Genomic DNA, 26,656 nt, shown 5'->3' on the forward strand with positions numbered 1-26,656 from the left:
GCGCGCCGCCGCGGCAGAGGGCTGCTCCGCCAGCGTGTACCGGTAACGCGCCTCTCCATGCGGTTTGAATAAGAGGAAAAAGCCGAAAAAAGCCGCTGATGGGGAAAGGACATGAAGCCTGTGCTGAAACCGAGTGCAGAGAGCGGTTTCACCCTCTCCTCTGAACCCGGTTCCGGTGTCCGGGAGGTCCGCTTCTCTGCTCAGCCGCTGCGCTCTTTGTCAGCCGGCTCACACACGGAGACCTGGGGCGGGTTTGTGTGTTTTTTGTGAATGAAGACGCTGTACGGAGAGACACCCGTTAGTTTTATTGCATTATTGACCCAGAGATGTTGTAGTCTGGGGTTTTGTTTCTGGGGAATCTGCGCTGTTCGGGTTTTGTCTCTTGCAGGATTTTGTCACCTTTTGTTTAAAGCGGCTGATGCTGCGGTTCACATGGATCCTAGTCTTTCATCGTCCCGTTTCATCAACCTGTAACGCTGTCTTTTCTGAAGGGGACTGTGGGGGGTGTTGACACAACACTGATGGGATTAATTCACCTTTGCATGGTGGATTTCTAAAACATTTTTATTTTTATTGTCACCGGCTCTGTGTTTCGCCTGGTTTCATCCTGGTCTTTGTGTGTGGAACCGGTCTGTCAAGGACTGTGTGTGTGTCCCGGTGTGTGCCGTGTTGAGGAGCACAATGCCAGAGTGCGTGTCGGTGTCAGACTTCGTGCAGGAGGTTCAGGAGGACTGGAGCTCCCCCACCACCTCCTCTTTCACCTCCAAGATGATGAGCTGCAGGAACACCGTCTACCTGCTGGAGGAGGTCAGTACTGGAGGGCGGTGGGGGTCCAAGCTAGAAGTGGAAGAATTACACAAATCCTTTATGCAAGCAACATTTTCCACTGCAGTTAAAATCCTACTTAGTTAAAGGTTTTATTAGCAGGTATTATAGCACATTTAAAGTAAAACGTCTGCAGTGCAACGAGTGTGTGTGTGTGTGTGTGTCTTAGAGGAGGAACGTTATTTTACACTTGTAATTTAATGTCAACCTCTCCAAAGAATCATGAACTGGTTTGAAGTCATGCTACAACTACCCCAAAGTTAAACTTTGGAGCTTTCAGTACTGTACTCGAGTAAATATGTGTAGTTCCTAACTGGTGAAGCTTCATCAGCACGGACTCTTTAAGGCTCAGCAAGGACATGAGAATTTGCCCAGTACCCCAGACCACCAGGGCCCCAAAATCTCCATATCATTTTATTCAACTTAATTTGTTAGGATTTTGCAAAAAACAAAGAAAACAAACATAGATCAGCCACAACATTAGAACCACTCACAGCAGAAGTGAATAATTTATTATCTTGATACAACAGCAACTGTCAAGGGGTGGGGTGTACTGTCGTAGGCAGCAAGTGAACAGGCAGTTCCTGAAGCTGATGTGTATCGGAAGCAGGAAGCTGTGTAAGTTAATCTGAGCTACTGTGGCTTTGCAATTGTCGTGGCAGGTCATGTGGGGTGTTGCTTATATGCAATGATCAGTACCTACACTGCCCATAATCATCCAATGAGAGACAATCGGTGAACCGGCAACGGGGTCATGGGTGCTCAAGGCTCAACTGATGGCTGTGGGGAGGGAGGGGAAGTAAATCTGCTCCGATCCCACAGAAGAGCTGCTGTGGCACAAATGGCTGAAGAATTGCACACACAGTGCATCACAGCCTGCAGACTGCAGTCCCCTTGCTCGTTTCAGTGTTGTGGCCTGTATCTAAATCCTGCGATTAGATTGCCACTAAGGGCTTTATCAGCTTCAGGAGTCACCATGGCAACAAGAACCGTGTCCCAGCCAGATACGCCGTTTTACAGTTCTCCCTTTGGGGACGTTGCCGTTCCAACACAAATCAAGCTACAGCTTCAGCAATGAAGCTACAGCTTCAGAAGTATGATTCACCTAACAATCTGTTGATCCCCTGAGGGTGTAATTCAGGTGCCACAGCAGCAGAGACAAACTACACTAAAAGCACCGGAACAGAATAACTTCAAATTGAATGAATTAATGTCTAAGATGAGATCTATGTCCTGTGATCATGGAAGGCAGGCGAGGTTTATAACTTCTGCTTTTTCTCGACTAGCGTTGCAGCACTATCATGACCATGGTATGAGTATGAACATTTGCCTATTACCCGTATCGGAAAAAACTGCAGCCAAATGGAGAATGTGTGTCGCTGACAGACCCAGCAACAGATTGTCACAGAGTGGCAGCTGAGGAAAGGAACATTTTAAGTGGTGTTGTAGATTTACTTTGTTTATCCAAAAAGCGTCCACAAGGACAGAGATCTAGTTTGCCATAAATGTCAACATTAAAAGTTCCACTTTCTGCTAGAGGAGGAAACACAACAAACATATTTGTCCGTCTTGGAGAACATCACCTCTCCATGCAGATCTGTGTACGATTCATTAAGACTTACAGACACACACAGAGCCTCCTCTGACAGGTGAGTGTGTGTGTGGGTTAAGAGACACACAGCATCAGTGTGGCTGCACTTTCACACTTACAGTAAATTGGTTGAGAGCACTTGTTTCTCCGCATTGTCGGAATTTTGTGACACACCAAACAGTCGATCGTTATTCGGAGAAAATAATTAACACTTTAATCCGTTATGAAACTGACGATCGTCAGTTGCAAAGTTAGCTCCACCTCAACCAACTACAGCAGTATAATCCCGTGTTCACATCATCATAAAAACAAAACTAAGGATGAATGGAATTGGTTGCAGATTTAGTTTAATTAATTTTTATTGTAATATTTACATTGGTCTACTATTATTTAACACTTTGAGTTCAGTGTGTTTAACAGTGTGCTGTTAGTTCTTCCACCACGGGACATAAAATCCATGAAATTTAAGGGTAAATCGCAATAACATTGATAACTCGATATTTTTGGGCCTGGTGGACCAGTGGTAGAGTAATAGGTCGGGATGCAGAAGGCTGTGGGTTGGAATCCCACCCCACCCAACCACTAAGGGCCACCTTGGTGCCGGTCCCAGGCCCGAACAAAATGGGGGGATGGATGTAAAAACCCATGGAAAATCAGTGGCGACCCCTGAAGGGACAAGCTGAAACCTTTGATCTTGTTGTGAAGCTGTGCTGTTTTCAGAGATGGTTTTCATATTGTGAAATCTCATAAAACGATTCTGGATCAGAAAGTTCCCAAAATACATAAGCAAGCAACATTGAAAACATTAAGGTCTGACTTCAGCTGATTCAGACCAATGTGGAATAGGTTCACACAGACTTACAGGAATGTAGCCGTGTGCTGTCAGAGAACAAAGCTCTTCCTCTGTGTTTATGTTGAGTCAGCAGGTGAATTACGGACCCCCCCCCCCCACATGAACACACACACACATACACACACACACCAGATTAAATGGAATAATTAGAACCTGACTGGAGTTATTATTATATACTGTTATTATGTCCGTGTATGTTCAGGCTCTGGACAGTGATCGGCTGGTGTTGCAGAAGATGAAAAAAGCTGCCAAAGCCAAGTACACAGCAGGAGAAGGTATACACACACACACACACACACACACACACACACACACACACACACACACACACATACACACACACATACACACACACACACACACACACACACACACACACACACACACACACACACACACACACAGAAAAAGTGCACACGTTGTGAGCTAATACTGTTTCTCTCTGACAGAACACGTGTCTCATCTGGAGCAGTACATTAACTCGATGGAGAAGCTGTCGGTCAACTGTCACTCAAATGGAGAAACTGAGGTCGGCTCTGCGTTCTGCCGCCTGGCTGACTTTTCCAAAGAGCTTGTCTCTCCAATGAAAAACTTGGTGAGCCAGCTGCATGACATCAGTCGATAACTGCATGTGATAACAGCTCAAACCAAACCTACCGGGTCCAACCAGTCCCTCCCAGACTGCACGGTGAAATCCCCCTGTTTGAAAAGGGCTGGTTTATCCTAAATGCTGAAAGAACAAAACAGTTTATTTTACAGCTGAAGTTACTTTAATTGAAGATTTCAAGCACACAACAGTTTTTTGGGATATTCTGTCGTTCATGTACAGTCTACTATCGGCCATAATAACAGTGAATGTTCTGAACAATGAATGACCTCTGTGTGTGTGTGTGTTTGTGTGCACAGTTAAAGAGCATGCTGCACAACATCAACTTCTTCCTAGACTCTCTTGTTAAAGGAGACCTGAGGGAGGTAAAGGGGGTAAGACCTTTTTTTACACCTTTCATCTCCTGTAAACTGTGGTGACAGATCCTAGGTCAGACTGGATGAGCTGACCTGTCTGTCCTGTTTTCCCCTCTGTAGGATCTAAAGAAGCCTTTTGACAGAGCATGGAGAGACTATGAATGCAGATTGTGAGTGATGATCGCACTGAATTATCTACAGGCCCAATTCAAAAAAGTTGGGACGATGTGTAAAGTGTAAAATGTAAAGAGAATGCAATGATTCGCAAATTTCCTCAACCCATATTTTATTCACAATAGAACATAAACAATATATCAGATGTTGAAACTGAGACGTTTTAACATTTCATGGTAAATATGAACTCATTATAAATTTAATGGCAGCAACACATCTCAAAACAGTTGTAATAGGGTGATGTTGACCATTGTTTAGCATCGCATCTATAACAACTGTAAATATCTGGAAAGTGAGGAGACCAGTTGCTGGAGTTTTAGGAGAAGAATGTTTTTCCATTCTTGTCTGATGGAGGATTCTAGTTTCTAGACAGTTCTGGGCCTTTGTTACCATATTTTCATTTTGTTTTATTATTCGCCAAATGTTTCCTATTGGTGAAAGCTCTGGACTGCAGGCAGGCCAGTTCAGCACCAGGACTCTTCTCCTGTGAAGCCGTGCTGTTGTGATGGATGCAGTATGTGGTTTAGCATTGTCTTGCTGAAATATCCATGGTCTTCCTTGAAAGATACGTTGTCTGGATGGGAGCATATGTTGCTCTAAAAGCTCTATGTACTTTTCAGCATTGATGGTGTTTTTCCAGATGTGTAAGCTGCACACGCTATAGGCACTAATGCAGCCCCACACCCTCAGAGATGGAGGCTTTTGAACTTTCTGCTGAAAACAAGCTGGATGGTCAATCTCCTCTGTAGTCTGTCAGTCCACAGCACACGACGTCCATGGTTTCCAAAAAGAATTTCAAATTTTGATACATCTGACCACAGAACAGTTTTCCATTTTGCTTCAGACCCTTTCCAAAGCTCATTTTAAATGAGCTTTGGGCCAGAGAACGTTTTTGAGATGTGATGAAAATTCAAAATGAGCTAATATTTTCCATAAAAAGTTAAAACGTCTCAGTTTCAACATCTGTAATGTTGTTTATTTTCTATTGTGAATAAAAAATACGATGGTTGATCAGACTTGATGCAAATCATGTCATATTTGTATTTATTTACGCCTTACATCACAACTTTTTGGGAATGTTTTTGAATGTTTACATGCATGCACTTTTGCCCTTATTAGGGTTTGGAATATTTTTGTGCAAGTAAATGTCATGCTTTCATAAGCCTGGACACTGGTGGTCTCAATAATATCATGGAGGACAAGGGTCACTCTAAGCAGCCCCGTATGCAGTAAAATGTGGTACACTGTGTTCAAAGGTACTATAATGAAGGGATTTAAACTGGGTGTGTCTGTGTTTGCAGTAAGCAGGTGGAGAAGGAGAAGAGGGAGTTGGCTCGTCAGTATGGGATGGTGAGGAGCGAAGTGAGCGGAGGAGAGATTGCAGAGGAGCTCGAGAAGGAGAGGCGCTCCTTCCAGCTGAGCATGTGCGAGGTAAGTGAAGCTGCAGTCTCCTTCTCAATCACTGGTTTACATTCTTCTCCCTTAGCTGATCTCTAATTTGGCACAGAGGTTGTTGCACTCAGTCCCTCCATGTTGACGACCGCCTGAAAGCTGTTATTTCTTTCTGAGGTCTCAGAATAATGGAGACCATCATTCCTGGAATTCCTAGAAGTTATTTCATGTTCCTGTGTTAGTAGTCTGTAACTGCTGGTATATTTTAGTCCCATTTCCCTAGAGTGTGATCGAATGAATCATCTTTAGAGAAGACTTTCTAGGTGCATCCTGGATTAATAAATTGAGATATTACAAACCAGACATTAATACATATTCAATAGATTTACATAAAAAGATGTTTCTGCTGATAGAAATTCAGTATCTGATGAATGAAACCGATCTGCACACAGTGTAAAGGTGAGACTTGTCTTTGTAAGTTTTTTTTTTTTTTTTTTTACTTGTGTAGAAGGAGGTTCAGTGTGGACAGATACAACAGGTCTCCATAGCATTCGAGCGACAGCATCATGCTCTGTGCTTAAGTTTTTGTAATAGAGAACCTATAAACAGGAAGGAAAGGGGGGGGAAACAGGAACTGACACCTTCCATCACCCAGGCCTTACCCTCAGTTAACAAAGTTCAAATGCTCACGTCTCCAAAAAACTATAGACGGTTGCTATAAGAAATAAGAGGCATGAGTAAAAATGTTTTGTTGTGGAAACGTGCACACGGGCCACAAAATGCGTATTTGGGTTAAGAGGGCGACTGTGAAGGTAGAGCGTTCGTCCACCAATCTCGCAGTTGTTGGGTCGATCCCCGGCTCCTCCAGTCATGTCGAGGTGTCATTGAGCAAGATACTGAACCCCAACTTAGTTGTTTAGTTGTGAGTGTTGGCCAGTTGCACAGCGGCTCCCCCATCATTGTGTGTGTGTGTGTGTGTGTGTGTGTGTGTGTGTGTGTGTGTGTGTGTGTGTGTGTGTGTGTGTGTGTGTGTGTGTGTGTGTGTGTGTGTGTGTGTGTGTGTGTGTGTGTGTGTGTGTGTGTGTGTGTGTGTGTGTGTGTGTGTGTGTGTGTGTGTGTGTGTGTTATTGTGAATGAGAAGCAGTGTACAGCACTTTGAGTGCAGACCATTTAACATTTAAGAGTTGAATGGGCTTCACATCTGAATAAATTTGGAATTTAAATTATGAGACTAAAATGGAAGTTGGTCTTTGTTCGGGTTTCTGCCCAGTATCATCCTCTGTTCTAACACCTGACAGTCTAACATCCTGTACTGCAGCTGAAATATTCTCCAGTCTAATACTGTATCTCACTGGTTGTCGTCAACTCGACTTGTGTAAGTGCTCGTGTATGTGTAACTGCGCAGCCTTTATTCATGTGGACAGTACATAAATGGACGATTACAAACCATGTTTCTCACATTTTTGCATCTTCAGCAGAACTCATCACTCCAGTGTATTTGTCTGACAGCCACAGTTTCTTGTTACTTCACAACTTGTGGTGTAAGGAACAAAAAATATCAACAGCTATACAATTTCAGATGATATTGTTCATTTGAAGGAAAATGTGTAATTATTAAATCATCGTTTAATATATATTTACAATATCAGATCGAGCTTTACGAATCTGATAACGGGGCATTGTGAAGGCGTCACTCTGGTCTCTGGTTAATCGTTATAGAATTTCTAAACATTTCCTGGATTTTTTTTTTCAAATGAAACAAATTAATGAATACGGAGATTAATTCACAATGAAAACAATGTGCCCCCGCTCACTTTTCTCTTCCTTTTCTTTTCTTACTCTTACTCTTCTTCACGCTTCTTTGCTTCCTTCCTCTTGCTGCTCCTTAACAACCCATGTTAATCACTTTCAAAATTTAAAATTAGCTCTGTCTCTGTCTCAGTATTTGATTAAGGTCAACGAGATTAAGACAAAGAGAGGGGTCGACCTGCTGCAGAACCTCATCAAACACTATCACAGCCACAACAAGTAAGAAAGCACACAGACATGAACAAACCTGCAGGATACATATGGTTATATTTACTGTAATTGTGTAGTGTGTGTGTGTGTGTAGTTTCCTGCAGGAGTGTGTCTCCACCAGTCTGAGGTTGAAGCAGTACATGGAGGAGTTGAACGGAGTCTTGACCAAGGTATGAAAACATTTCACAGCAGGACACTTATATTTCTTAAGTAGTTGTTTGTTAACAGTAAACCTCATTAGTGCACTTGCCGTGGGGGATTAGAGAAATCGGACTTCCCCAGGAAGATTAATCAGATCAAAATTAAAAGGGATGATTTTAGCCTGACAACCGCATGTTGCTCTGGATTATTTAAGGCCCAGAGAAACTGTTCAGGTGAGGTGCTGTGTGTCTGCAGGTGAAGCAGCGTCAGGAGGAAGAGAAAAGACAACTGTGTGCTGTCAGAGATCAGCTGAGGCCGGTCGTCCACACAGAGCAGGTCAGAACTGGAAACACTGGAACTGTATCACAACGTTAGTTTTAATATGTAATTAATTAGTGTGTGTGTGTGTGTGTGTAGGAATCTTTGCCTAAGCAGGTGTACAATATGCATCAGCTGCTTGGAGACAAACAGTACGGGACAGAAAGAACAGGATTCCTCTACAAGAAGAGTGATGGGTAAACCACACACACACACACACACACACACACACACACACACACACACACACACACACACACACACACACACACACACACACACACACTGTGAACAGACATTTGAGTATAGACAGAAGAAACATTTTGCTGCCACTCTTTGCTTTTCTTATTTTTCTCATTATGAGTTACTTATTAAATTATAGCTTTTATCTCAATATTTAAGTCAACATTTGTTGTAGACCAAACATCAATTTTACCTTTAGATGACTGATGAACATATAACCTGATGATCTGGACATGTTGAATGAAGCTGTGGGTTCCTTTTGTTTTGTCTATGTTTGTGTTTCAGGTTAAGGAAAATGTGGCAGAAGAGGAAATGTTCAGTTCACAACTGTTATTTAACCATCGCACACGCTACTGTAAGCTGTGTGTGTGTGTGTGTGTGTTACCTTTAGCATTAAGGTCAAATGCATTTGATCTCTTCCTGTCTTTGTGTATCTGTCTTTTATTCAGGAAGGATTTATGGCCTTTTTGTTTTCTTTGTTTCTCATATTTTTGTTTGTATTGCTTCTGTCTGGTAGTTGGACTATTTATCTTTTTATAGACCTGCTGCTCTTATTATGCTCATTCTCCCCTCTCGTTATCTTCAGCCTAATAAACCTCCGACCAGACTCAACCTGCTCACCTGTCAGGTCAAACCCAGTATTGAGGACAAGAAATGCTTCGATCTCATCTCTCGTAAGAAACGTTAATATACATCATCACCCAGACCAGTGTGAATAAAATAAGTGGAAGTGCAGAAGTAATACTGCAGTTTCCTGACCACATTAATTATACAAAAGGATAATTATTTTAAGAACTAATATTTTTAAATATACCACATTGTTATGACACTATGTATACAGCAAAATTAATTTATTAGTGGAGTAAATATACTTTTGTACTTTAAGTAAATAATCTGTTTAGTACTTTCACTTGAGTAAAAGATTTAGAGTGGTAATAAAATTGTTTGGGGGGAAGCCAATACTGGAATACTGAGTGTATGTACTTGTACAACCTGTGCACACAGCATTTTGGTGTGTAGCTGCAGACTGATCAGGGGGCCATGACTTTATTGAGACCATCGGCGTTAATGTTGTGGCTGATCGGTGTTGTAAAATGCAGCCGGGCTTGTTGGGCAAAGTGACAAAAAAAAAAAAAGTTGGTCTGTCTATTGAATTTTTTTTTAGACTGCAGTAATCCAAAAAGAAAGTCTGCAAAAATGTTGAGGGAGTAATTCCTGCTTCCGTTAGTGACAGTTACACAGAGAATTTATTTTACCTGCAGCTAAAAATTGGGGCATTTATTCAGAATTGAACTTGAACACTTGTGTTCCATAATACAATGTTGTGTTTATACTGTGTAATACATATCAACGCCTTTGTCCTGCAGATAATCGAACCTATCACTTCCTGGCTGAAGATGAGGCTGAATGTGTGGCGTGAGTAACACAGTTTATTCTGACTGGCAGTTTGACATGATACTAGCATCATCCTGCATTTGTACGGATTATTGCAAAAATTAAAATGTGAAAAAATGTTTTAAATGTATCTGTGTCTATTTGTGTGTTGTCAGCTGGATCTCAGTGCTCAGTAACAGTAAGCAGGAGGCTCTGAGTGTGGCTCTGGATGGGGAGAGGAGAGGGGGAGGATTGGAGGAGAGCAGCATGGAGGATTTGACCCGGGCCATCACTGATGACATTAAACGGATGCCAGGAAACAACTGCTGCTGTGACTGTGGAGCTCCAGGTAACCTCGGTCAAACAACAGCACCTCTTGTCTTTTATATGATCTCCAACCACTTTAATCATATATGGACGTTCCAGCTCAGCTCCAGGGGAAACTGAATTTAGGGGATTTCCGTAGTTACTGTAGGTCGTTGTTGGGAAAACTGTGAAACAGCGTTTTCCACTATCTAACATCTTAAAAAACAGTGGGTTAGATGGTTCTTGATTATGTAAATTCTCTCTCTGTAGATCCAGGATGGCTCTCAACCAACCTTGGTATCCTCACCTGTATTGAGTGTTCAGGTATTCATAGGGAGATGGGAGTCCACATCTCCAGGATTCAGTCTCTCAGTCTGGATAGTCTGGGGACCTCAGACCTTCTGGTAGGTCAGAGTCATTGTCGCTAACCAATGGACCTGCTTCCACTTAGTTTTGTTGTATTTCTGACCTTTTATCATATTTTTCGGGAGCCAAATGTAGTTATTTAATTAAATGTCCCTCCTACAGGAGAGATCAGTTACTAAATAAATTGTCCTCACTCTGTCCCAGTTGGCGAGGAACGTTGGTAATTCTGGTTTTAATGAAATACTGGAAGCGAACCTGCTGAGTCCGTCAATGAAGCCCTCTCAACACAGCCACATGTAAGACACGCACTTCATCATAATAAACAATATTTTTGTACAATCTCCTCATTTTGTATGTTTGTGTTTGTGTGCAGGACAGAGCGTAAAGACTTTATCCTGTCAAAGTATCAGGACGTTCATTTTGTGAGGCGGAGTCACAGCACTACTGCAGTGCTGCGGCTCGGCCTCCAGGAGGCGACGAAGAGCTCAGACATTTACAGTCTGATCCAGCTGTACGCTCAGAAAGCAGAGCTGAGCCAACCATTGCAGGCACACATACAGGTCTGCACCTTTACAGGCGCGCACACACACACACACACACACACAACACGTTCACAGGTACACACACATAAAGCTATATAGAGATACAGGTGTAGGTGTAGAAGTATGCCCATAGGTATACACACAAACTCACAATACGCACACACATACGTATGTATACTCACATACAGCTGTACACATTCAGGTATACACATACATGACTGTAGATACACATAGGTGTACACACACACAGGCATGTGTATAGACGGTACACATCCATACATAGGCACAAAAAGGTATACTCGAAAGTACTCACATGCATATAGATATATGATCACTGATATACACGCACACAGTTACATGCTATAGATATAAGGTAACGCACACACTCAGCTGTGTGTTTCACGCTTACAGGACAGAGGGGAGACTGCGCTTCATCTGGCCGTCCTATTGGCTGACAGGACGTCACTGCACATCTTGGACTTCCTGGCTCAGAACTGGTCAGTCTGATCTCATTATGTTATTACACCGTAGTTGGTGTTAATGTGCACACGTGTGTGTTCACCTGCAGGTGTGTTGTTATATGTTTTTTTTTTTCGCAGCTCCAACGTGGACGCGCAGACATCAGCAGGAAACACGGCGCTGCACTACAGCTGTCTGCACAACAAGAGCGACTGTGTGAAACTGCTGCTTCGAGCCAGAGCCAACACACACATCAGTAATACACACACATTTGTATATTTCTATTGTTTCATGCATGAAAATTATACAATACTGATAATACTGAACAGATAATTATACAAGGACATTTTTGGATTTGGATTATGATACATGTATATGTCCAGAAATTGACAGTGTCCAGATGTTTGAATGTAGGGACATTTTAGGAAAGGACCATTTTGAAAGGTGAGGACATTTTTTGATAGGACATATCTAGAAAGCGAGGACATCCTAATACTGTAAGTGAAGATTCATCATTTTTTGATCTGTCGGGAATATTTTGGAAGTGCAGGACGTTATGTTTAGGGGAAAGGCAGGAAAGTTTCCCGAAAGAATTTCTGTAATGTGTCCACGTGTTTTAAATGTGAGTGTGTTTTTGAATGAATACACTGAATACAAAATACATTTCGGAAACTTTTTCGAACAATCTGTTTTTGCGCAGCCGCGGGCCTGTTGCAGTTGCTCTCTTTTTTTAAATGTATTCTTCCTTTTTTTTATATATTTTTAGTGTAGTATTTAGTAAAGTATCCAGTTTGCTGTTTGAAGTTTGCCGTCTCTGATCTTACGGTTTCAAGCTGTGACCAGCGCGCAACAGCTGCACGGAGCTGGAGCCGCTCGTTTGTTTACAGTCGGGAACAGCTGCTCGGGCTGCAGCAGACCGGGACCGTGGGTTTAAGTTCCGTTCGGACTTTAAACACCCCGGACGACATTAGAATGAAAACAAGCGAGTGAGGGTGAGCAGATTCAAGGCGCATCTCCCATCTCTGATTATGGGCAACGTGAGGGTCTTATTCTATGCCCACACAGTTCTCACACGCCGACCGCATGTGACGGCAGACACTCGGTCAGTGCAGCCAGACTCCAGAAAATCAGGATGTTTATGAGAGTGAGGCCATTATTGTAAGATGAAAGAAACGGGACATTTATGAAAGATATAGGACCTTATGTAAAGTGAGGACAATGATGGAGAAATAAAGTTACTTTCTAAAAACGCCTCATGCTCAAAAATACACAATATGGACACAGATACTTTTCCTTTTGTAATTTTTAAAAAATGTACATTTTTTATATTGATGATAGTTTGTGTGTGAACAGAGAACGAGTTGGGAGAGACGGCTCTGGACGTGAGCCGCAAGTTGAAGCACAGTCAGTGTGAGGCGCTGGTGAGCTCCACACTCTGGTCACAGTAACACTCCGATTGTAGTAACAGTATTACAGTAAGAATGTAGTAACAGAAACTTCACGTGTTACTGTTGTGCAGCTGCTGCAGGCCCAGTCCAACAAGTTTGACCACCATGTCCATGTGGAGTATGAGTGGAGGCTTCGTCAGGATGACATCTACGACAGTGATGATGACTTTGATGATAAGGTAACCATAGCAACTGACTGCTGAATTTATGTCTTGACAGATTTTGATGTTTGTTTTTTTTTGTTTATGAGTTTTGAAATCAGGACATCATTTTAAAAAGTGTGAACATGTTTGAAATTGAGTTGTATTGTATTGCATATTTAAATTAAATGTGGAGGTTTTTTTTTAATATAAGAACACATGTGTAAGTTAGACATTTTTGGAAGACAAAATAATCTTAGAAAGTGGGGACACATTTGAAAGCCTTTAGTGAAAATGTGGACATTTTTTGAGAATGAGGACATTTACGTAAAGTAAGAAAACTGTTTAAAAAAGTTTATACAGTAAATTCCTTTCGTTTGAAAGAAAATGTCTTTGGTCCTTAGTTTTGTCTTGTCATACTTATTTTTTTTAAAGAAACTGTAGAGTCTGTGCACAAATCAAAGGCTGTTTGATGTGTTTATTAAAATGGTGACTAGTAAATTGTTTTATTATACAAAATGTGCCTGGGACTGACTCTGTAACTCTGCAAACTAGTAACCTAACTCCTCATGCCCCCCTGAAAAAAAACATTCAGAACGGTCCCATGAAGAAGGACCGCCTCGCTTCCTCCTCGTCCTCCTCCTTCACTTCCTCCTTCTCCTTCCCCTCCCGTCCCTTCACCTTCGGCCAGTCCGTGCCCTCGTCCGTCACCCCGCTCTCATCTGTAGCAGCAGGGGGAGGCCTGCTCAGTGTTGGGAGGAGGCTCGCCATGGCCATGGAGCTCCACAGCCGGCCCTCTGGCTCTGCTCCCAGCCCTCCTCCCCCTCCCCCGTCCTCACCTGCACCTCCACTGCCACCGAGGGTCAAAGGTGAGAGCAGATTGAAATTGCTGCGTGTTGTACATAGACATGTCTTTTTCATTTTCTGACTTCGTTTTGTGACTTCATAAATGTTGGAATCATTCTCACTTTAATGTGTCACTTGGTAAAATCAATGTCATGTTTGTGAGTATGATAAAGTCATGTAATATTACATATTATACACCAGTTATAAAAACATGACCTAATATTACAGAGAAAATTAACCCTCTGTCTCTCTCTTGTCCTATAGCTCCCAATGTTCCCCCTCCTCCCCCTCCAGCGGCAGGGGAGGGGGTGGGTGATGAAGAAGAGGAAGAGAGTGAGGTCTTCTTCCCCCAGATGGGAAACAGAAAGTTGACACCTCCCCCTCCCATCGCTGTCCGACAAAAGAGAAGCTGCTCTGAGTCCAGCAAACATGGTAACATCTGACAGACACACAGCAATTAATCTGTCTGAGTGACACTGTGTAATTAACTCTGTGTGTGTGTGTGTGTGTGTGTGTGTGTGTGTGTGTAGATTATGGGTTGCCAACCAGTCCTAGGATCTACAGTGGTCCAGACTCCTCCTTTAAAAAGTGTGTGTGAGTATCGGAGACAATATTATGCAGATTTTTTTACAAACCTGTCACCTTACAACAAGGAATAAGCTTCTGAAGGAATAAATATTTAAAAAATGTCCCTCTAAGACTAACTATCAGCTTTACTGTAATAATTATACTATACCTGTGTACTTATCAGCTTTAGTAGCAAAACACAATAGTGAAAAAACAATTATCTATATTTTCCTACACTGCTCTGTTTATACTTGTGTCTATGTTTGTGCAAAGTTAGTGTTGAAGTATTGTTCCTCCAACCCTGTGAATTCTCTGATTAAATTATTTATAAATGGGATTTAAATAAACAAAAAAAAAACTTTTTTACACTGTAAAACCAATTTCAATCTGACTAAAACATGGAACTACACAATCAAAACTACATTTTAAATTTGAACTTTATAAAACAAGAAAATGCAGCCATTGAAAAGTTGTGGGTGTTGTGTTATGGCTTTAAAAAAGAGCTCAAACAACACGAACCAAAAGAACTGATGAGGAACTGTAGGCACGATGAAGCTGAAACTAAACTGTGAGACTGTACTGATCTCTGGTGGACTGAAACTAAATTACTAGTCAATGTATTCAGGGTGATATTCAATAAAACCACTACAGATAATAACCTTGTCATTTTCTCTGTCTGTACAGTCCATCTTCTCCACTCAGCTCCCTGGTTGAACGTCCAGACAGAGGTGTGTCTTGTCCAGTAACATCTGTCTACTACCTCTCAGATCCACATTAGTTTAATCACTTTTTATATTTTTCTAAATGTAATTGTTTTTAAATATGATGTTTTTGTCATTTATTTATTTATTTTTAATCTTCTGGCATTTTATAGAACCAATAAACACTCAGTTCAGATTTAGAGAATATAAATTATTACTTCTTATTGAAAAAGTTGCATTTCCAGTTGATTTCCACCTACGAAGGGAATATAATAGTATATATGTTTTTTAATTCCACATCAAATAATTTATTCATCACTATAATCATTCTACGTTTTGATTTTATAGCTCTTTAGTGTATTTTCTCCATTTGTGAAATTCAGTTTTTTTTTCTAAGAGAAATGTGGTTTGTGCTTTATCCAGATTTCAGTTGTTTGTTTCATGGCTGCAGTTCTGTGAATCCCATGAAAGTATTGGTTCATTTGTAAAATTGCCTTTTAAATAATACAGTTTGCATGGAAAAGTTCATATAACTAATTTTTCTTTCAATAATCTGAATCAACAGATTTAGCACCAAAATTCTAAATGTAGCCTAATTTGGCCATTAAGAAAAATACTAAATGTATATTTTAGATGAAGTTCAACTGAATCTCGTATGATCAGATCAAAAAAGGGCAACTGCTTTCGGTTTATCCCTTCAGGGGTCTCCACAGCAAAAAGCTTACCGTACGTTGATGCATGAGTTTTTTTTTTTTTTTTTTACACTGGATGCCGGTGCCAAGGTCGCCCTTCATGGCTGTGTGGGGTGTGATTTGATCATGCGGCCTTCTGCATCCAAACCCAATGCTCTACCCATTCATGCCCCCGAATGAAATATAAATAAAATAATAAGAAAATGTCTTTCTCTTCCCATTAAACTGGCATTTCTCTTGAATACTTACAGGTTTTCGAAGGGCGGACAGTGATGGAAGCTCCTTCCACCTCCTGCGCCCTGGCAGCAAAACTCTGCCTGCTGAGTCTCCGACGAATCAACGCTCTCAGAGCTTCGAGAATGACATCAGAGGTCCTGCCCCCCAGCCGCTCCCTCGTAGATCATTGGTCAGTTTGAAAACAAGACTTGTGTTCTATGGGTTTATATTTACAGTGAAACAGACTTATTTCAGCTCATGTTTTCATGAACTTTTCTAACCAATATTTGCTTCTAAGCTTCTTCTTAATTGGATAAAAATGCTTTAGATGCCAAATGACATGATTACCTGCATCCTGTAAATGTCTAAAAAAATGTATTACATTCTTTGTTGGCCAAAAGTCTAAATGTGATGTGATAAATCTGTGTTTTGAGAACCTAATTTGCCCATCTATGGCAATATTAATGTTGCTAATATTCTCAGCAGTGTTTTTAATTCTTCAGAGGCCGGTTTGAAGTATTTTACATATAGATCAGGTTTATGTTTATTTTTTATTTTTTTTAAAGTCCTAAAAATGATGCAAGTTCACACAGCTGTTTTCTTCAGTAATCTCTTATGTTTTAAATGTACCTCTTTCTACCTACAGTTATTCAAATTAATAACTTCTCAGAGGTCTGAAGGGGAAATGTCTTTGATGGAAATGTTAAAATGTTAACTCCTGCAAGACCCAGTGATCACAAGCCTAAAAGGTCACTCTTTGATAATACGTTTCATTTAGACTTGTGATGTGTTTTTAAATTTTAATGTTAATTTGAGAAGTAACTAAATTTACAAATGTACACTAAGAAATTTCCTTGTAAAATATATCAAAGTAAAAAGCTGAAGTATTATACAATGGAAATACTCAAGTTAGGTGCACCTTTAAAAAGTATACTTCAGGAAACAACTACTTAATAAAATAACCGCTGTACCTTTAAGTATGTAGCAACCATTTAAAAGCATCTTAGCAACTACCCTTCTAGCAACCCCATGGAAACGCCTCCTAATCCCTTAGCAGCCACGTAGCAACACAAGCTGCCTTGTCAGTGACCATATTTTCTTCTAAAGTGTAACCTTTTTCTGCCAATTGTTACTTTTAATTATTATAATTAGTAGCAGGAACATTTCCATTCTGATTTGTTTTGCATTTACTCGTGCAGCCGCGGGGCACAACAAGTCGGCGCGTTCAAGCTCTGTACGACTGCCAGGCCGACCACCACGATGAGCTGAGCTTCTCTGAGGGACAGGTGCTGGTGGTGCTGGGACAGGAGGACAGCGATTGGTGGGTGCGTATTCATATCCTGCACTCTGATTGGTTGTCCTGCCCAATCAGAGCTCTTACAGTGTGACAGTGGGCAACAGAGGTAATGGATGTTATTCTATTCAACAATGTCACGAAAGCTAAAAAGTGAGCAAGTGAAATATATTTACTGAGCAGTGTAGCAGTCTGCTAATAATGGCACCTCTTCTGCCAACACCGTGACAAAGGAAAATCACAACTGCTGGCAAATAGAACAGCTGGCTCAAAATGAAAAGCCAAACGTACTATGGTATATTTACTGTTCAACTTCTGTCAATCAAGTTTTATTAATCAGATGCCAATAAGTAAAAGGAGTAAAATGTTCACTAAATATTTACTGTGCCTATAAATGCAAATCGATGTGTCTTTGTTTCTACTCAGCATGGTTACATAGAGGATGAACCAGACCAGAGGGGTCTGTTTCCGTCCTCCTTTGTCCAGTTACTCTCAGACTGACCTGAACCTGGACCAGACCACATCCCAACAAGATGCTGGACCAGCAAAGCTCCAGACCACATCAGAGCCTGGAGCTCAGGGGAAACAAACTGGAACCAGAACAGATTAGTACTGTGCAGCAGCAGCTACACCTGATCTTGGATGGAGCAGGACAGTGGTCTGGTCCTGACCAGCTGCAGCTTTGTGTGAGTTCACACTGTCCATCCACGCTTACTCTTGTTGTAGCAACTTAAGCTTTCGGTTACCGTAGTTACTTTCTGGTGGACCTGGACAAAGAATTGTGTTGCATGATAAAGTTGCTATGGAGATGGCAGACTGATCAGCACAAATGTTAATACTTTTATTTATTTAAAATATAATATATTTTTGGTATGTGCACAGATAATAGCAGGTCACTTTAAGATACAACTATCCACTAGACTTGCTCTCAGTTATTTATTTCAGTGTAATGAGTTTTCGCCTTTGGCGACGCCACCATTGGAGCAGTTTCTGCCCCATTTTAGGCTTCACCTCCTAGGAGAGACTGGGCCTATGAAGGCCTGTCTCTTCCTGGATTCCTGAATCTGCTCATCCTCCATATGTTCAGATGAGGATTTACCAGGTCCAGCAACTGGACTGAGAGATCAGGGCTGCATTACGGAAACGTATTATCTTGACGTAAGATAGGAAGAATGTAATGACTTATTACAGCAGTAAATCCTGACTAACTTTACAAATCCTGTCATATCTCAGGTTGGCAAATCCTTAATTGTCAATGTGGCTGGTTCAGGCCAGAACTGAATGGAGAATTTAGGCCTGTTACCAAACCCTTAATATATGATGCTTATGTCCCCTAAAGAGCAAAGCAGTCATTTGTTCTAAATTCAGGTAAAATCCGTCCGTAATCATGGACTTCGGAGGAGGCGAGGCCTGAAATCAGACACAGCTGATGCTTTTAGCTGCCTATGATGTCACAAGATATTACGACTTCTCAGTGATTTTAACTGCTGGGCTACATTAAGCTTCTGTTATTAAATTTATTTTTTTTTACCTGCACCCGACCCCAAAAGACAAATTGAAGCCACGTTTCTAATGCAGGAGATAAATCCTATTAACAGTATACGAGCCTGACATTACAGCATGAAATCTGGTAGCGTGATAAATCTAATGACAACACACTTTAGAATTATGTCCTCAATAAACACAGCATTGTATTTATTAGCTGAATGAGCAAGATCAACATAAACAGAACAAATGTGAACTTTGCAAGCGCTGGATGGGGATCACAGCCAAACTATTTATTTATTCATATAACGGAAACATAATACGACCAAGTGCCACAGTGTATTTTCTCCACCATTACACAAAGAAATATGCTCAGTTTCTTGTTAAAGAGCTTTGTTTTTAAAGTATTTTGATGGTAGAACATTTTTATTACTACATATTAGTTTATCTGCAGACTTTTATATTAACACATTTTAACATACACCCCTTTGCAGATGCCAACAAATCTCAGTTCAACAAGAAATGTTTCTTGTAAAAATAGAATACTCTGGTATAAAGTAGAAAAGTGGCACAAAACAAAACATCTTGTTAAAATGAGAAACTGAGCTAAATTATTGTCATGGGGTTGGAGATGAATTTCTCTCATGTGGGGACTGATTCTTTTAATCCTTCCTCCAGACCCCTTCTTAGAGGAGGGGGGGGGAAACCAAACCCCAACTTTTAATCTGTTTGATATTTATATTTGTTTCAAAGTGGTGTCTGTTTCTGTGTTTTTTGCTGAAATGTCTCCAGTCTGTTTGACATCAACGAATGAATAAATGACAAAAGTGATCATCAGCAGGTTGTTAAGTTAAACTGATGTTTTCATGAAACAGTCACAGATCTAACACAAGCTAAATTAGAGCTGATAACTGATTATACATGAAACTATTATCTTGTTTTGTCACTTGTAGGGCTCTGCTCTAAATGCACAGCTCACAAACAGCTGATTTGATTTAATCTACATTTTCCTTTGCCCCTGATGGAAGTCATTTTCCAAATTTCAATCCTACAACTGTTAATTACAATGTAGGATTAATATGGAAGCACGCTGCAGAACTTTCCTTAGAATAATAAAAAGTCTACCATTTAGAGTGAATTTGGTGGAGTACAGCACTGAAGCAGTTTTGCCGTAATGACCAAATCATGGTCCTTCAACATTCATCAATTGAAAAACTTCAGAAAAATCTTCCAAAGAATCATTGTGAATAGACTCCATCCATGCAAGTTGACACTATTACTATAATTTGATTAATTCAGTCCAAAATCATTTCAATAGTGTGAAGAGCTGTAGAATTATTCTATCCCCATTCATGTGCACGGAGCCAAGAGGTGAGACTGGAGCAGGACGCCAGTGCACATTTGGGGGTGTAATGTACACAAAAATTAGGGTTAGGTTCATTTTTGGTACATGAACCTTTGAGAGCACCATTATTATTAAAGAAAAAAAAAAAAACTATTGTTGAAGCTGTATAAGGTGCATATTTGCACCAAACAGAAGTCCTGTATGAATACGCTCAACTAAAACACGATTGTTTTCATTTTTATTTGTAATAAATTTGCAAAGATTTCAAACAAACTTTTTTTACGTGGTCATTATGGGGTGTCGTTTGTAGAACTTTGAGGAAAAGCAAGAAATAGCATTTTTAAATAAGCCTGTAAGAACAAAATGTAGAAAAAGTTAAGTGCTGGATGCTCTGTGGATCCACACTAACATGGCATCCGTGGAGGAATGTGCAATTCTCCAGGATCCTACAGGATTTTCTCCCAGAGGGGAGAAAAAGTAATGACAGTCCAGCATTTTCATTTGCATTCCAGTTTGACTAAAAATTACAAGGCATCATAAAAATGCCCATGTGTACTGACATGGTCAGCCAGAACTTTGTCAAACTGAAGAGGTGAGTTTGGTTTTCCGTGGCATTGTGCCTGTGCCTTGTCTAAACAGATACAAACTTTTACAACAGTAAGTATAATGTTGCCATGATTTGACTGTTACACTCTGTGTAGGAAGTTCTGTTTTTTTTCTCCTCATCCTATTTTTACATTAACAGTTTTAAAACTATGTGCTGAATTTGTAATTAACAGTTACTTTTATGCTCTGCTCATCAAGAGTTTTTTTTAAGTTTTGTTAATGCAGTGTACTTCCATAGATTTATACTAAAAGCAAACTTTTTGTAATAAATTGGAGAGCCCTCCAACTGAGGGCTGAGATTTGCAGTTTGTGTTCAGATTTATGGCACATTAAGGCACAGATCAACCCCTAAAGTGGCTACATTTCCCAGCAATCAGTCTTCCCGGAAGACAAAAAGTGTTGCATCTAAGCAGTGGATGAAAACTGTAAAAAACCGCAGCCCGTTTATTCAGACTAAAACGCAGCTTCTGATAGCTCAGATGGATTTGAAGAGATCATGCAACTATATATATACTACAGCCAAGCTAAAACACACAGCCTTCAGCTGATAATTCCCCATTCATAGTCATTTATAAAGGCCTCATTATGCTTTAAAGTGCTTGTTGGATTATTTAACAGTTTCTACAACCAAAACACCGACAATTCTAAAATACGTGTTGATGCCCTTTTTAAAAGAAAACGGGATTTTTGTCAATGTGTAACTATAAAATAAAAACAAAATTGATGAATGGACGAATTAATTGAAACAGACTGTGTGGAAAAAGTCCTGCAATTCCTGAGTCTAAACAAAGCTACAAACATTCAGATGACTCATTCATGGATGGCACTAAATGGCAATGTTAATGATTGTATTTCTTTTTTCCTTTTGTCCTGCTAAAGTTGTGAACGGCCTTCTTGTTTTTGTCACTATTAATCAAACTGGGACTTGGATAAGTTCTATCGCAGCAGAATCTTGCAATAAATATTGTACTGTTAAACTCATGCACAGCCTTCATTTGTTTGAGACACAATTACACATGGGCCTCCAAAAATATCTAAACATGATAAAAAACTTTTACAATTTTCCTGTTACCAGTTTAAAGTTGGCAGTATTCTCAAGGAGGACAGTTTGCGTTAAGATGTGGTTAAAATATATTTCAGGATCATAAATGATATAAAAAGGTAAAGTATTTTAACATAATTGAAAAGAGAAGATGTCGTCAATCAGGGAAAAGTGCTTAGATAAAAAAAAAAAAGAGAAAAAAAAGAGGTTATTCCCAATGTCCATTAAATCCAATTAAAAAAAGCTCTGTAAATAAAGTCTAAATTAAAAAAAAAAAAGACTTGTGTGGTCAATCCTTGCAGTATAGGACAGTCTGAACAGTGGAGAATCCCCCCCCCCAAAAACTATAGTTCAAGTTGTGCTAGAACTTACAAGCATGTCTCTCACCCCATCAAGGCTCCATCCACAGGTAAACAATAAAAATGCAACTCCTGCCCACTGACATAAATCTTCCAAAGACAAGCCAAAACTGACAGCTATATATGATCCACAGCAGGTTGAGATTTGGTTTGAGTAGGTCTCTAGGTCTTTATGTCAGGGTCAGTCAATAGGTCTTTGGGTGCATCAGCAAATCAGTCTATTAGTCAGCAGATCTGTCAATCAGTCTTTGGGGTCTGTCGGTCAGATCTTTGTCTGTAAATCAGTCTGTAGGGACATCTGCAGGTTGGTAGGTCATCTGGTTGTATCCCGGGTGCAGTGTGATCTTGTGTTCTTTGTCGAGCCGGCGAATGATGTTATGCTCCACCTCAGCGTTGTGGACGCCAGTCTTCCTGAAAGCACCAGCATAGAGATTCTTTTCCCAGTAGTGATGCCAATTCCCTTGCTGGTCTGCACCAAAACCAAATACTGAAACCTGAACACAGACAGAGAGTGATGCTGTGGCATTTTGTACAAACCTTTAACACACAACAGGACCTGGTATCTGCTCACAAAACATATCCTATATTGTTACATTTGAAAGTGAGGTTTGAATTCAGAAGATCTCTTTCTGCCTGGAGCTTGTAAAATGAAGTGGGATAATAAAGGAAGTTATAAGGGATCAGAAAAGTAATTCACTTGTACCTATGGTGACTCATGCTGCATGAGATCAACACACAACATCACAAATCTCCATATGGACGAGAGTTTTCAATAACGACCATCACAAAACCTGGAGCTTCCTAATCTTTCTAGGTCAAAGGTAGTTGGTTGGTTTGCTTTTACACTGTGTCTAACAAACCAGAAAAACTACATGTGTGTCACTGAGAGGAACATGCAGGGTGGAAGAGGAAGAAAGTGTATTTCGTTGTGCACATTTCTGAATCCTTTCCTTGAACCCAGCAATAGGGCTGCAGCCTTTTCTCTCAGCTGCGTTACCTCATTATATATAAAAAATAAAGCTGAGATTCAAAGACCCAGACTCTGCCTGCTCCTACTTACCTGGTCACAGATGTGCAGAGCGAAGATGATGGCCAGCATGCCGGTGGACGGATAGCGACCGTTATGTTCGGTCCAATTATCATGAACATACTTGAAGAACTCCGGGTTCACCACCAGAACCTGCACACACATATAGAGTTTGCATAAAAATGTGTTGATTTTCATTTGCTTTTTACGGTTTTCCCATTTCATGTTTTTCAAACCCATGCAATATAGTACATGCAAATGCAGTTTAAAAAAAGTACAGGTGAAGCATAACTAAACAGAAACATAAATTCAAAATAAAAAAAAAATGTTAGATTACAAATAAGTAAATGTAAATATACAGTTAAAAAAATTAAAACTACACTAAAATTATCAACAAAATAAAGTATTCACATAAAAACAAAACATGGGAGACCACAGCAGAAAAAAAAAGCAGGGGCTGCTGCGGCTCAGTTGGTAAGGTAGCCGTTCATGAACCACAGGGTCAGTGGTTCAATTCCCGGTCCCTCCTGGCTATGTGTCGAAGTGTCCTTGGGCAAAACACTTAAGCCCAAGTGGGGTGGGTCAGGTGGGCACTTTGCCATTATTGTGTGTGTGTGTGTGTGTGTGTGTCAGAGTATGAGAAGCGACACTGTAAAGAACTTTGGATAAAAGTGCTATATAAGCAGCCGTTCACCATCTAAAAAGTGTAAGCATTTATTTTACCTTGTCTTTATCAGCCTTCACTCTTTCTTTAACCTTCATGTAGGTCCTGAAGACACACAAACACACAAACACAAAGAACAAATCGTCATAATTAACAATATTTTATGATATATTAGAACACACAGTATTTTGTTTCCATTTGTATTTATGTACATTATGTGACAAACTTTTACATTTATACCTATGAAAATATTCATGCACATAATTAACTAAGCTTATATATTAATATTGTATACGACCACAAATACACACTGTAAGTAAACACACTCAAGTTTTCAGATCTAATCTTTATGTACTTTGCTAACGTATAGGTTAGAGGTTTTAAGTACCTACAGCTGCAAGATATACATTCACGTATTATAGATGTATACGTTTCAGCTTTTGCAGTATTTTTTGGTATAGAATTATTTTTATGCATGATATATATAAAATATATTTTGCTACTTTATTGCATATAAAAACACAAACAATTTCTGTAAATCTTCGTACATCGTAGCATACCACCATATCATATATTTATGTACATTTCGCATATCCGCAGAATGTTAATATGTATTGCCACATTCTGAATATGTTGTAATTGCTGCCAAACATGATTTAAGTTATAGGAGTCCAACTGCTTATGTAAATGAGCAATTTTAGGTTTTAATTTTATTACATTTGTATTTACTACTCTTGCTTTATCCATACAGACAATTGTGTGTACATTGATGAGCAAAAATGGCAATTTTATTAACTTAAGATAGTGTTGAAAAAGTGAATAAGTGTGGCCATATATTCTGAAGTAAATATTTAGTTTGCACAGTGTTTAGTGCATTTGACTATAATTATATTTTGAGTGTATTTGTATCCGTTTCATACATGTTGACCTCGCCGGTGGAAAGTGCGCTGGTAATCCACTCCAGGTCTTTGAGTTTGAATGGCAACAGGACGAGGCTAACTCCCTGTTTAACATCTACTGCACTCTCTGGATACAGGAAGTGATGCGTCGTCCGGTACCCAACGTCCTTCTCAAATCCTTGAGTCACTGCTTTGTTCATCCTAAAGATGACAGGGAGGTAAAGAAGATGAGGAGTAGGGTTAAGCATGTGTGTTTGTGTGCGTTTGTGTGCGCGCGTACGTACGTACCGGATCACATAGTCGTAGGTGTCTATTCTTTTGCCGTATCCAGATTTCCACAGGTTGCCAGAGTTACCGACTACTGCGCACCTCCGGCAACGAGAGGGGGCGGGCCCGAAGTTCCCAGTTGGAGGGGAAATCACTTGAAACATCTTTGACATCACTTTGTTTAAACTTTTGTCATTCCCAGACTGCTGAAGACCCTGTGCATGGGTGGAATATATCACATTTGTCAAGCAACAGAACATTTTATGGTAACAGATTTTCTCTTTTATTTTACCATAAAAAAAAAATAAATAAATAACTGTTCAAATGTAAATAATTACTAGTTTTCTTTGTCACCATTCACAACATATTAAAGCTTTTTGGACTGTTTGGACTTAAGAGACTTTTTTTTTTATTGTATTATTCTTTGACATATTTTAGACTAAATAGTTAATTGCAAAATTACATTAATACGCTTCAGATAATTCATTCATAGAAAATAATGCAGAAAAATAATGGCTACATGCAGCCATTATTTTTGGTGCAAATACAGCAGCCAACAGCTCTGGATGATATTTTTGACTCATGGAGAGAGAATATGCTGCATACTGTGAGTCAGATTGATGATGTTAGCAGCATTTCTACCCTACACGCCCTCTTTTAATCTACTAATGGTTCCTGCAGCAGGATTTAATCTATAAATGCAGGAAACAGACTCAGATGTTTGTCTTCTTGTACAGACTGCTGACAGCATTTAAAGTGACAAACTTAAGACATACAGTAATACGCGTTTTTCTGAAAACATAGATTTTCTTTTAAACTCTGGTATATTTACAGAGTTGTTTTGTAACAAACTGTTGATTTGCAGGTTGAAGGTCGTTTTTAATTAACTGAAGTGAAGTAGTTTGAAGTAAAACTTTTCTTTTATAGGTATCATGTTCGCACAAGCACACACCAACTTGCACTAATTATTTCCGAGAACAGAATCCTCGTTCCTTTCTGTACTAATTCGGTTAGCTCCTAACATTTACAGTTGCAGAGACAATGTACGGGAGTGTTATTTGGCCTTACCAGCCACCATTTGAGGGTGACTTGGTCAAAGGTTTTCATGTTGTCTTGAAGGATGGGCTGCTGTTTGGGGTCGTAGTGTTTGCCAAACCAGTCAGAACCCCCCGGGTCTGAAATACAGGATTTAGAACAACCACAAGACCTGAAAGAGGACAAGAAGAAGCAGTCAGTTAGACACAGAGCCAGACACGATGGGATACCAGGAGCCCGTGACCTACTGTTTGTTACCTTAGATACTTGGAGTCTTCTAAAGGCTTCTTAGTCTCTATAGTGCTGGGAGGGGGAGGCTTGGCATGAGGCACTGTGGGCTCAACCACTGTCAACACACACGCAAAAAAAATTACTTCATCATAGTAGTTTCTCTGACACCACTGTATGAGAACCAGGTTCACTTTTTCTGTTGTTTATGTTGTGGATTGTAAGCTTA

General features: G+C 40.1%; 2 protein-coding genes across 5 annotated transcripts in view; one reads left to right on the forward strand and one right to left on the reverse strand.

The window, feature by feature from the left end:
• unm_sa1614 (un-named sa1614) lies at positions 1-20,476 on the forward strand. Of its 2 annotated transcripts, none has more exons than XM_067504308.1 (28): positions 1-807; positions 3,472-3,544; positions 3,719-3,864; positions 4,176-4,250; positions 4,353-4,402; positions 5,708-5,837; positions 7,741-7,826; positions 7,912-7,987; positions 8,214-8,294; positions 8,376-8,473; positions 8,805-8,874; positions 9,106-9,193; positions 9,887-9,935; positions 10,070-10,242; positions 10,470-10,603; positions 10,770-10,861; positions 10,939-11,125; positions 11,519-11,604; positions 11,707-11,822; positions 12,920-12,987; positions 13,086-13,193; positions 13,750-14,023; positions 14,265-14,432; positions 14,531-14,594; positions 15,252-15,295; positions 16,212-16,366; positions 17,376-17,501; positions 17,897-20,476. In XM_067504308.1, the coding sequence occupies exons 1-28, from the start codon at positions 682-684 to the stop codon at positions 17,969-17,971; spliced, it is 3,018 nt and encodes a 1,005-aa protein (XP_067360409.1). In that variant the 5' UTR covers positions 1-681; the 3' UTR covers positions 17,972-20,476. The 2 variants fall into 2 exon arrangements, with proteins under 2 accessions (XP_067360409.1, XP_067360411.1); XM_067504310.1 differs by having other exon boundaries at positions 14,531-14,588.
• Positions 19,210-26,656, reverse strand: part of st3gal8 (ST3 beta-galactoside alpha-2,3-sialyltransferase 8) — a 20,916-nt gene continuing 13,469 nt past the window's right edge. For 2 of the 3 annotated variants that reach the window (XM_067504311.1, XM_067504312.1), the window contains exons 3-9: positions 26,458-26,545; positions 26,233-26,371; positions 25,186-25,379; positions 24,919-25,098; positions 24,058-24,103; positions 23,368-23,487; positions 19,210-22,801 (exon numbers count right to left, since the gene is read on the reverse strand). In XM_067504311.1, the coding sequence (XP_067360412.1) occupies positions 22,589-22,801; positions 23,368-23,487; positions 24,058-24,103; positions 24,919-25,098; positions 25,186-25,379; positions 26,233-26,371; positions 26,458-26,545 (980 nt within the window). In that variant the 3' untranslated portion in view covers positions 19,210-22,588. The remainder of the gene's footprint in view (positions 22,802-23,367; positions 23,488-24,057; positions 24,104-24,918; positions 25,099-25,185; positions 25,380-26,232; positions 26,372-26,457; positions 26,546-26,656) is intronic. The other variant, XM_067504313.1, reaches the window with a different exon arrangement.

This window comes from Channa argus, chromosome 5 (assembly GCF_033026475.1).
Source record: "Channa argus isolate prfri chromosome 5, Channa argus male v1.0, whole genome shotgun sequence".
Classification (NCBI taxonomy): domain Eukaryota; kingdom Metazoa; phylum Chordata; class Actinopteri; order Anabantiformes; family Channidae; genus Channa; species Channa argus.